Source organism: Hyla sarda, chromosome 1, assembly GCF_029499605.1.
Source record: "Hyla sarda isolate aHylSar1 chromosome 1, aHylSar1.hap1, whole genome shotgun sequence".
NCBI classification, from domain to species: Eukaryota; Metazoa; Chordata; class Amphibia; order Anura; family Hylidae; genus Hyla; species Hyla sarda.
This window is the reverse complement of record NC_079189.1, coordinates 578866918-578879300: the sequence shown is the minus strand read 5'-3', so window position 1 is coordinate 578879300 and position 12383 is coordinate 578866918. Positions and strand designations below refer to the sequence as shown.

General features: G+C 40.2%; 1 protein-coding gene across 5 annotated transcripts in view; it reads right to left on the bottom strand.

Annotated features, from left to right (window-relative positions):
• Positions 1 to 5600: 5600 nt before the first annotated feature.
• The window catches only part of RAB27B (RAB27B, member RAS oncogene family), a 293415-nt gene continuing 286632 nt past the window's right edge, over positions 5601 to 12383 (bottom strand). For all 5 annotated transcript variants that reach the window (XM_056544881.1, XM_056544884.1, XM_056544887.1 and 2 more), the window contains 4 exons: positions 10929 to 11014; positions 9857 to 9960; positions 9457 to 9580; positions 5601 to 6070 (listed from right to left, as the gene is read on the bottom strand). In XM_056544881.1, coding sequence (XP_056400856.1) covers positions 5881 to 6070; positions 9457 to 9580; positions 9857 to 9960; positions 10929 to 11014 — 504 coding nt within the window. In that variant the 3' untranslated portion in view covers positions 5601 to 5880. The remainder of the gene's footprint in view (positions 6071 to 9456; positions 9581 to 9856; positions 9961 to 10928; positions 11015 to 12383) is intronic.

Sequence of the window (12383 nt, the reverse complement as noted above, 5' to 3'; positions counted from 1 at the left end):
TGTGTGGTCACATGTTTAGACCATAATCCCTTGTGTAAAGTGACAGACAGATGGTATTGACCAATGAGCTCAAGGCCAGCACCTGCCCATATAAGGGAGCTGCCAGCCAATCCTCACTCTCTTGGGTTCCGGACTAGCAGAGAGGAGAGATCCGTGCAACTTTCAAAGACAAGACCAGGCCGAAGCCTGATAATACCACAACTTACCAAATCGTGAGTTACAATACAATTCTCTGCTAAAGTCTGCGTGACTGCTGGACCTAAACTCAATCCCCTAAATCCAGCGGAACAGCGCATATAAATCTCCGGAGCTTAAAACTCACAAGGTCCCAACCAACTGTCAGGATCCTAATAGACTCTTCTTGTACAAACACTGTTCCTGTATAACTCTGCAGTAAAAGTTCTGACAGTTTTCTGAAACCTCAGGTTGTGGACAATCATTTATTATCCCTCCCTATCGCTCTTGGGACGGGTGGCAATAAGACAAGTATATACAGAGGAGCCCTCACGCTGGCGTCACGAGTGTTAAGGGTTAACCAAACACCCTTTAGTCACTGCACAGCTACACCCCATATACCCAACTTTTAACAATAACAGTAAAAGTTATGTTTTAGGGGTAGCATTATAGGGGGTTTTATACCCAGGGGTTTGGTAAATTTTGTTTAACTTTCTGGCAACAGTTGATAAAAAAAAAAAATTCCACCGGAGTACCCCTTTAATATTATACAAGTGGCTTTTGATGTAATACAGATTCTAGCTTTAAACAAAGTCTAAGTTGTAGCAATTTTGTTCAATCCTCTGAACAAAGGCTCTGGGTGCTGAAATGAGATAGAATAGACTAATGAATGAGATGTAATCTGGCACTGAACGCTTGCCAGGCTGGGTTTATTAGTACTTAATTAGCCACCATTATATATTCATTAAAACAACATTTCTCTTACTAATTTGTTTGGATTACTTTGGGGTCTCAGGAAATGAAGGTTCTTAAGTCTTCATTAATAAGATGCACAAAGAATATAAATTAAGAGCAAACACAAAAATATCTGATCACTTGACTTAACTTTTTAGATCAGTAATGTAGGTTATTATTGTGTAGGCACTGGCGGTTCACCCTTGGCTTCCTACTGCTCTGCCTGGCACCACCAGGTGACCTTCCTTTTGGGCTCTCCAGTCCATGCCAGATTACACCGTCATGTTCCAGCTCCTCCTCCTGCTTCCTGGTCCTGCCTGTAGGGGACAGGCACGCCGCCTCCACCACGTGCACACCAATCCTTCCTCCCCCCCAATGTCTTTTTATCTATTTGGCAGCTCCAGTCGCCTGAGCAATAAGCTTTTAGGTGTTCCTGCAAAGGTGTTCACTGTTGCTTGTGACATGGTGGTTGTTGACAGACAGGCGGTCAAGTCTGAGTATTTTAGAAATTGCTGATCTCCTGGGAATTTCACACATAACTATCTTTAGGGTTTACAAAAATTGGTCCGAAAGAGACAGAATATACAACGAACAGCGGTTTTGTGGGGAAAAAAATGCCTTGTTGATGTCAGAGGAGAATGGGCAGACTTGTCCCAGATGACAGACAGACAACAGTAACTTAAAGGGGTACTCTGCTGGAAAACAATTTTTCTTTTTTTAAATCAACTGGTACCAGAAAGTTAAACAGATTTGTAAATTACTTCTATTAAAAATCTTAACCCTTCCAGTATTTATCAGCTGCAGTATGCTCCAGAGGAAGTTGTGTAGTTCTTTCCAGTCTGACCACAGTGCTCTCTGCTGACACATCTGTTCATGTCAGGAACTGTCCAGAGGAGGCGCAAATCCCCATAGCAAACCTATCCTGCTCTGAACAGTTCCTTACACGGACAGAGGTGGCAGCAGAGAGCACTGCGGTCAGACTGGAAAGAACTACACAACTTCCTGGAGCATACAGCAGCTGATAAATACTGGAAGGATTACGAGTTTTAAATAGAAGTAATTTACAAATCTGTTTAACTTTCTAGGACCAGTTGATAAAAAAAAAAATTCCACCGGAGTACCCCTTTAAATAACCACTTATTACAACCAAGGTCTGCAGAAACGTACTCACTAATGCTTGATAGCTCCGCTCCAATCTCTGTATCTGCTGCCGTGTTTGGACTGGGGGGTGGCGTTCCCCTCCGCACTGGAAATAGTAATAGGAGAAGGTATCCAGCACTGGAGAACAGATAAAATTCTTTGCTTTATTGAGGCATCTGCATAACGTACATACACTGGAGCGTAGTCGCCGTTGGCGACTACGCTCCAGTGTATGTACGTTATGCAGATGCCTCAATAAAGCAAAGAATTTTATCTGTTCTCCGGTGCGGGATACCTTCTCCTATTGCTAAGGTCTGCAGAAAACCATCTCTCAACGCATAACACATCCAACCTTAAGAAAATGGGCTACAGCAGCAAATGGGCCTGTCAGCAAAGAACAGGAAACTGAGGCTACAATTCACACAGGGACCAACATTAAACAATGGAAGACAGGAAGACTGTTGTCTGAGTCTCGATTCCAGCTGTGACATTCAGATGGCAGGGTCAGAATTTGGGGTAAACAACATCAAAACATGATGAGGGGGAGATTTTCTTGGAACACTTTGGGTCCCTTAGCACCAATTGAGCCTGGTATAGACACCACAGCCTACCGGAGTATTGTCACTGGCCATGTCCATCCCTTTATGACCACAGTGGACCCATCTTCTGATGATACTTCCAACAGGATAATGCCCCATGTCCCATGACATCATCTCATACATGACAATGAGGTCACTGCAGGGGTGGACACAGACAGCAGAGGGCCCCTGCGCAAAATATGTGCCTTGGCCCCCCTCCACAAAAAAAATAATAATAATACTATGCCATAAAATTGCACTGCAACTCATATTAATCTGCAGCATTAGGTAGGCAGCAGCTCCCCCACATTATATGACATATTTTCCCCACATTAGGTAGCATATGGAGGAACTATGTGATGTCATCTTGTCCATATGGAGTTACTGTGTGATGTCATCATGTCCATATGGAGTTACTGTGTGATGTCATCATGTCCATAAGGAGGAACTGTGTGATGTCATCATGTCCATATGGAGTTACTGTGTGATGTCATCATGTCCATATGGAGGAACTGTGTGATGTCAGCATGTCCATGTGGGGGAACTGTGTGATGTCATCATGTCCATAGGGAGGAACTGTGTGATGTCATCATGTCCATATGGAGGAACTGTGTGATGTCATCATGTCCATATGGAGGAACTGTGTGATGTCATCATGTCCATATGGCTGAACTGTGTGATGTCATCATGTCCATATGGCTGAACTGTGTGATGTCATCATGTCCATATGAAGGAACTGTGTGATGTCATCATGTCCATATGAAGGAACTGTGTGATGTCATCATGTCCATATGGAGGAACTGTGTGATGTCATCATGTCCATATGGAGGAACTGTGTGATGTCATCATGTCCATATGGAGGAACTGTGTGATGTCATCATGTCTATATGGCTGAACTGTGTGATGTCATTATGTCCATATGGAGGAACTGTGTGATGTCATCATGTGCATATGGAGGAACTGTGTGATGTCATCATGTCCATAAGGAGCAAAATGTTTAAGGAATGTTTCCAGCACCATGTAGAAAGTATACTACCAAGAAAAAATGCAAAAGGGGTCTAACTCGGTACTAGCAAGTTTTACCTAATAAATTGGCCAGTGAGATTATAAGGGAACATAGCAAAATGAGATGAGACAGGAAACTGAAACAGAAGCATTAGTAACAATAATTAAAAATATAAATAATAGCACCATATACAGTATCAGGGAAACCACACAGTAGTGCTAGATAACAGAAAGCCACAAACTAGTAGGAAAATAATGGAGGGACAACAGCAAGATCTGAATAAATCTCTTTATAACATTCATATTGTATATATTGGCACAAAAATAAGTACTTTACATCATAACAATATCAGAAGCCCATTGTATTCCTTCCACTATGATTTTCTGGGAAACATTTTCATATTCAGCATTTTGCAGGTTAGTTTTTTTTAATTTTTTTTATTCTTAAAGGAAGTAAGAGACGCTCATCTGATCTCCATTCATTTGGTATTAAAGCTTTCTATTAGGACAAATAGGTCTAAAAACCAAGAGCAGGGGGATGGAATACAGCTCTGGGTCACAGGATACTTTCAGTTTTCTTCATGCTGTTTTGATAAATTTCTGTTGTAAAACAAAAAAAGAAACAAATACATTTATTTTTAACCTCAGTGTTTCAAGTGTTGTCCTTGGTATCTGCTGGCCAGAACCATCAGGGCATATAACACAGTCCCTGAACTGAAATGGACGAGCGATCAGCTGATCTTCATAAGTTTGACTTGAGAAATCCCTTGTGATTGGCAGGGAGAGCTACTACTGCCAGCCATGCATTTCTCCTGCAGTGGCCACTACAGGGGAAATGTGGTATGACATGACCTCCATTCAAATAAATGGCCAACAGTGTTGTACATAGACAAGAAGGAGTCAATTTCAGTTAAAGGCTTTCCCTGCTGGCTAAAATAGAGGGACTTGCATCAGTTTAGGGCTTCCCTCTTATTTGGATATGTGGTAACATGGTAATATATAAAGGGGTTGACTTAATATCAGAGAACCGCCCTATAAACTCTGTAATATAAGCCTTCTTTGATTAGAGAAAAAATTCAATATCTTGTGCTAGTGCTAAAGTTGTACAACCCCTGCTTATGTGTCGTTATCCCCATGACAACACTGCCTTTTGTTTTTGTTTTCCTTATCGATTTAAGAAATTAGACAAACTAAAGAGGTTGTAATATAAAAATTTAGGTTGTTAAAATGAGTTCAATATGGCTGCCATTTGCCGTGATTTTGGTACAGTGGGGGTGGAGCACAGTATAACTTGCAATCAATATCTGTGGTTTATAAGAATAAAAAGGCAGAAGGAATCGTAATAGGGATAAATTGAACTTAAGAGGGAAGGCCGACTTTAGGATTTTTTTGGTTTAGTAGGCCTTAATGATATGACCATATATGATGCCAAAGCCCCGCCCACAGTCAGATAAGCACCACCCCTTTTAGGAGCTAGTTCATTCTACGGCTGAGGCTACCTGGAGTTGTGACTAACAAGAACTAAGAATTAATATATAGAGTAACCAAATATACAGTGCACATCAAACCTTGTGGCAAAGTCTGCGCCGCCCATTCTCAACAACGACAAACAGGCCCAAAAAACATCCCTGATCAGGAGACGATTTGGTTTATCGATAACAATACGTACACACCAAGCAAGAACATAAGACGAGAAGATATTTCGGAACCGTTCACAAAGGTTTGGTAGACAGCTAGAACCTTTTGTCGCCCGGATACAAAACCACAGGTAAGAACTCCAGAAGTGGGCGGAGCACAGGGAGGACGGCCCAGGAGGCGGGATCGATGCCGTGCTTGCTTGCTCACTTGCACACCCAATCCAACTTAAGATCTACACCAGATGATTTAAAACAAAGTAAAATGTCCCATGTCCCCTCATAATCACAGTCAGCATTTTTTCCCCCGTAAGAAACATATTTTTTTTGTATCTTTTATAATGCATATAAATATATAAGATTAACACTTTCTTCACAAGAGATGATGGCGAATACCGTAACAATGAAAGATAGGGGGAGGGGTTGTCGGTGGGATTTTTTTTCCACTTTGTTTAAAGATTGTGTTAATGGTATGAAGCTATGAATGGCTTTCGTGTGGACATTGACCACTTGGGGCAGTATCGCGGTGCATCAGCCGTTTCACATTAACCGTTTAAAGGTTCACAGTTCGAAGATGTTATTTTGAATTTCTCTCGTATTTTTGTTTTCCCCCCCTAACAGGCACACTTTTTTCCTCCTGCTTTTGCTTCGTCTAATTTTCCAGAGTTTCCGCCGTTAACTGCATCTGGTACTTGGGTCTTGTCCACACATTGTTCCATGCGTTTCATTATCAAGTCCAGAAGAATGTCCACTGATTTGTCCACGTTCTGTCCGGTTGCTGCACTTGTCTCAAAGTATGGGATGCTGGGAAGGGAGAGATAATACACATTATATTAATGTCTACTCTTATTTGCATTGAACAAATTAGTATGCTGCAATACCAGACACAGCCAAACACTAAAGTGGCGCTGTTAGCAGGTGGGGGATGGAATAGCAGATCAGAGGTTGGGGGTAGGAATAGCAGGAGCTGCACTCGCTTCAGACTATCAGTAGCCAGACATTCACTGCTTATGCCGGGTATTAGTGATCCTGCTGCTGCCTGGCATTTTATAACCTTTAGATGCCATGATCACAGCCTAGATCAGTGGATTGCCTATTACACTGTGTAATGCTATGCCATAGACATAGCATTATACAGCGAATGCAATCTAATGATTGCATATACTAATCCCCTATGGGGACTCAAAAAGTTTAATATAAAAAATAACAAAAAAGTTTCTAAAATGATATACAGTAAACCTCCACCTAATAAAAAAAAAAAAAAATTACCCTTATTATATTATCCCAAAGAAAATAAAGGGAAAACATTTTTTGGTATCGTGCATGCATAAATGTCCAAACTATTAAAATATAATGTTTCTGATCCCGCATGGTAAACGGTAGAGATGAGCAAACTTACAGTAAATTTGATTCGTCACAAACTTCTCGGCTCGGCAGTTGATGACTTATCCTGCATAAATTAGTTCAGCATTCAGGTGCTCCGGTGGGCTGGAAAAGGTGGATACAGTCCTAGGAAAGAGTCTCCTAGGACTGTATCCACCTTTTCCAGCCCACGGAAGCACCTGAAAGCTGAACTAATTTATGCAGGATAAGTCATCAACTGCCGAGCCGAGAAGTTCGTGAAGAATCGAATTTACTGTAAGTTCGCTCATCTCTAGTAAACAGCGTAAACATAAAAAAACACCAAACAAAAATACAGATTTTTCATTGAATTATATATCAAATAAAAATTCTAACAAGTGATTAAAAGGTCCCATAAAAAAATGGTACACACAAAAAATAAAGATCCCAGCTCAAAAAATGTATCTCTCATATTTCTCTGTATATGGAAAAATAAAAAAGTTATAGGCGTCAGAAAAGGACAATTTTATGCATACCAATTAAGTTAAAGAAGTACTCCGGGCTGCAAAGTGAAACAAAACAAACTTTAACTCACTTTCCTACATTCCTCTGTTGCTCTTATATCGATGTCCTGTTCTCCGGTCCCTGACTTCTTCCGCTTCCAGTAAGTCAAAGAGTCATGTGAAGCTCAGCGTATCACCGGCCGCAGCAGTGTCCCCCTACGGCCGGTGATACGCTGAGCATCATGTGACTCTTCGACTTAAAGGAAGCGGAAGAAGTCGGGGACCGGAGAACGGGACATCGATATCAGCGCAACGAGGAATGTAGGAAGGTGAGTTAAAGTTTGTTTTGTCTCGCTTGGCAGCCCGGGCTCGAGGGTTAAAAAAAGAGCCAACACACTGGAGTACTCCTTTAAATAAAGTTTGCTATATTTTCTAAAGTAGTACAATAATAGAAAAATCGGGTACTGTATTAATCACATTGACCTACAGAATAAAGATGATGGATTATTTTTACCATAAAATGCACTGCGTAAAAACCAAACTCCCCAAATTTGCTAAATTGCTGCTTTCTTATACATTTCTGCCCACAAATAATATTTTTTTGGTTTTGTGGTACATTTTATGTTAAAATTAAAGGTGTAATTACAAAGAACAAATGGTTTCACAAAAAACAAACCCTCAAATGGGTCTGTAGGTGGAAAAAAAAAGTTATCGATTTTAAAAGGAAAGGAAGTAAAAATGAAAACGCAAAAATCCTTAAAGGGGTACTCCACTGCTCATCATTTGGAACAAACTGTCCTGAACCTTGGAGGAAGGAGCTTGTGACGTCATAGCTACGCCCCCTCATGCCCAACCCCCTCAATGCAAGTCTTTGGGTGGGGGCGTGACGGCTGTCACGCCCCCTCCCATAGACTTGCATTGAGGGGACAGGGCGTGATATCATGAGGGGTAAGGCTATGACGTCACGAGCTCCCGGCGCCGTCTCCAACGTTCAGAACCGTTTATTCCAAACGCTGAGCAGCAGAGTACCCCTTTAAGGCCAAAATGGGCTGAGTCCTTAAGGGCTTAAGGATGCAAGACATAAATGTATGCCCTGCACTTGCTCCCAATTAGCAGCTGGGACCCGTGGCTAATGCTGGACCTCACCAATCAGAGTGATATCCAGCATAAACTCCTTGAATGGAAGTTTATTGAGGCATCTAAAATGGCCAAAATCTATTGCTAGTTAGCTCAAGGAGCTGATCGGGATATCTGTGACGAAGTCGCAGATACCCGATCAAGAAAAAGAACGGGCGGAGGTCTCTTAGCTACCTCCGGCTTGGCCGTTCGCCACTCCATCACCGTGGGCAGCCTCAGCAGCCTGTAGTAATGTAGCGCCAATAACACTGATAAATGTGGTTCTATGGGACAACATTGTTCAGTGTATGCAATAGAAAAACATGTAAAAATTAAACCAATAAACCCTACAGATCATGGCGCAAAAAAATGAGCCGTCATACATCCCTGCATACGGAAAAATAAAAGAGTTATAGGGGTCAGAAGAGGACCCTTTTAAGAATTCAAATTTTCATACAAAAAGTTATCATTTTTTTTAAACAGTAAAATAAAACAAAACCTATATAATTGGGTATCACTATAATCATACGGACCTACAGAATGATGTGTCCTTTTTTACCAAAAAGTGCACTGCCTAGAAGCGAAACCCCCCAAAGTTACAAGATGGCGTGTTTTTTTTTCAATTTCAGCCCACAAATTATTTTTTTGTGGTAATTAAGTTACGTAATTACAAAGCAGAATTGGTAGTGCAAAAAACAAGCCCTTATATGGGTCTGTAGGTGGAAATTTTTTTGTTATTGTTTTTAGAAGGTGAAGAGAAAAAAAAAATTAAAGTGCAAAAAAAATCACTGGGTTCTTAAGAGGTTAACATAAAAACTTTATTTAAACAATAGATCATTTTCTGATGACACATTCCCTTTAAAGCCTGGTACGGTGATCACCTTTGTCAATCTTCGGCAGTCCCATACAGTGTGAATGGAGCCCCTATCAAAAATGTGCACTGCCGATCCATTCACTCAGGTTACAAGTGACCCCCATTCTCTTGGTTGGTGGGGTTCCCTGAGATTGGATCCTATTGATCAGATACTTCGCACCTATCTTCCTGCAGACACCACTAGATGGAGCTCACTGCACACTGTTTACACACTGAACTCTACAAAACATAGTATTTGGTAAGCTCCTATGGTGCCCCTAGTGGTATCTGCAGGTAGCAAGAAGTTTGGGTAAAATTATTTAACTTAATTTTTTTTTTTTTTAAAGCAACAGAGGAGAAAGCAGTGGACAACTCACTTGTACTTATCGGCAAGTTCCCTTGCTTGCTTCTCGTTCACCTCTCTCTGATCGGCCAGGTCGGCTTTGTTACCAATTAATACAATATCCGGACTCTCACAGTAAGCATTTGCTTGAAGTTGACCTGAAATGAAGAAAAAATTTAAAATTAAAAACATTTTTACAATATGCTCATTTTGAAGAGACATTCCATTATTAGCTATAGCTTACAAAATCTGCATCTCACTGTGAATTGTGACAAACCCTCAGCTGTGAGATATATGAGATCAACATCACTTTACAGCTTTTTGATGTAAAACAAATGACTGTGGACATGAGGACTATAAATACAAACTCTAAAAAACCTGGATAAAGGTAAATCCAAGATAAACTACAGCAGATGTGAATATTTTACACTTACTCATCCAATTCCGTACGTTTAGGAAACTCTGTTGACTGGTGAGGTCAAACATCAAAAGGAATCCCATGGCATCCCTGAAGAATGCTGTGGTGAGGCTCCGAAACCTAGTAAGACCCAATAACACATGTTATGAAAACACTGGCCACTATAAAAGACACTGCTCACTTGTCAGCTTTACTGTATAGTCTAGGGCAGGATCAGCAGAGTCATCTCACTATCACTAAAGAGCTGGCAAGTTAAATATAGCTCTATTGTACTGAAGGAGGCCTCAATATGGCAGGAGAGTAATACCATACTAACAGATAAGGCACTAAACACAGCTCCCCTGACACTCTTTGGTCTCTCTTTGCACATCTTCTATTGCACATTCTATTTCACCCAAAACGCATATGGTAAAATGTGTTAAAGAACTCAAGTAACTTAAAGATGAGAAGACAACAATGATTAAATAATGTATCAACATTTAACATTTCTCCACTTTGCATTCCTTTAAAAAAAAATTAAAAATAAAGAAAAACTGTGAAAATGTTGCATGCCATATGACTACTGCAACTGACTAGACAGCATGACGCCTAAGGACTAGGCCACACGGCAGCTTTTAATAACATTTTGTCATAATAACAATAAGTGCATTGTTTGGCTTAAAATGTTATAGAAAGAGATCAAAGTAAGGTTTGTTTTTTTAGTTTTTTTGTGGTGGAGCACTAAAATGCATTTCTAGATAGATGGAACCATCAGATTCAGACACCAAGCCATGTGAATCCGACTACTTTGTCAGTACATGGACGTGTGTGGGTGCAAAGGATGCTAAGAATAAAATGTAAGTGTAGCCACCCTCACCTTTCCACAAATGTCTGTAAGGACTACAATTTTTCACAAACACCGAGCACCAACATCACAACCACTGGGTGGTCACATATAGAGACATTCATCATGACAAACTCCTTACAGAGTATCGTAAATCTTATTTTTATTTATTTTTTAAGCTGTGACACTTCCTACCTGTTGGATAGTTATCTTGTATATCAGATAGTTATAAAATATATATTTCTTTACATAAAATATACCTTACCTCTCCTGTCCGGCCGTGTCCCACAGCTGTAAGTGTACCTTGAAGGCCTTGCCCTGAGTGCCACCCGGACCTGCACTGTTGTAAACCTGCAGATCAACATCAGAGTTAAGTTTTGCATTTTACAGATACTAACATGAATAAGTATTGGTCCTTAACCCCTTAAGGACCAGGCCATTTTACACCTTAAGGACCAGAGCGTTTTTTGCAAATCTGACCACTGTCACTTTAAACATTAATAAATCTGGGATGCTTTTAGTTATCATTCTGATTCCGAGATTGTTTTTTCGTGACATTTTCTACTTTAGTTTAGTGGTAAAATTTTATGGTAACTTGCATCTTTTCTTGGTGAAAAATCCCCAAATTTTGTGAAAAAAAGGAAAATTTAGCATTTTTCTAGCTTTGAAGCTCTCTGCTTGTAAGGAAAATGGATATTCAAAATATATATTTTTTTGGTTTATATATACACAATATGTCTACTTTATGTTTGCATCATAAAATTTATGAGTTTTTACATTTGGAAGACACCAGAGGGCTTCAAAGTTCAGCAGCAATTTTTCACAAAATTTTCAAACTCGATATTTTTCAGGGACCAGTTCAGTTTTGAAGTGGGTTTGAAGGGCCTTCATATTAGAAATACCCCATAAAAGACCCCATTATAAAAACTACACCCCCCAAAGTATTCAAAATGACATTCAGTAAGTGTATTAACCCTTTAGGTGTTTCACAGGAATAGCAGCAAAGTGAAGGAGAAAATTCAAAATCTTCATTTTTTACACTCGCATGTTCTTGTAGACCCAATTTTTTTATTTTTGTAAGGGGTAAAAAGGAGAAAATGTTTACTTGTATTTGAAACCCAATTTCTCTCGAGTAAGCACATACCTCATATGTCTATGTAAAGTGTTCAGCGGGCGCAGTAGAGGGCTCAGAAGGGAAGGAGCGACAAATGGTTTTTGAGGGGCATGTCACCTTTAGGAAGACCCTATGGTGCCAGGACAGCAAAAAAAAAAAAAACATGGCATACCATTTTGGAAACTAGACCCCTCGGGGAACGTAACAAGGTGTAAAGTGAACCTTAATACCCCACAGGTGATTCACGACTTTTGCATATGTAAAAAAAATATATATATTTTTTACCTAAAATGCTTGGTTTCCCAAAAATGTTACATTTTTAAAAAGGGTAATAGCAGAAAAAAAAAAAATTTGAAGCCCAATTTCTCCCGATACAGAAAACACCCTATATGGGGGGTGAAAAGTGCTCTGCTGGCGCACTACAGGTCTCAGAAGAGACGTAGTCACATTTTGCTTTTTGAAAGCAAATTTTGCTCTGGGGGCATGACGCATTTAGGAAGCCCCTATGGTGCCAGGACAGCAAAAAAAAAAAACCCACATGGCATACCATTTTGGAAACTAGACCCCTCGGGGAACGTAACAAGGGGTAATTTGAACCTTAATACC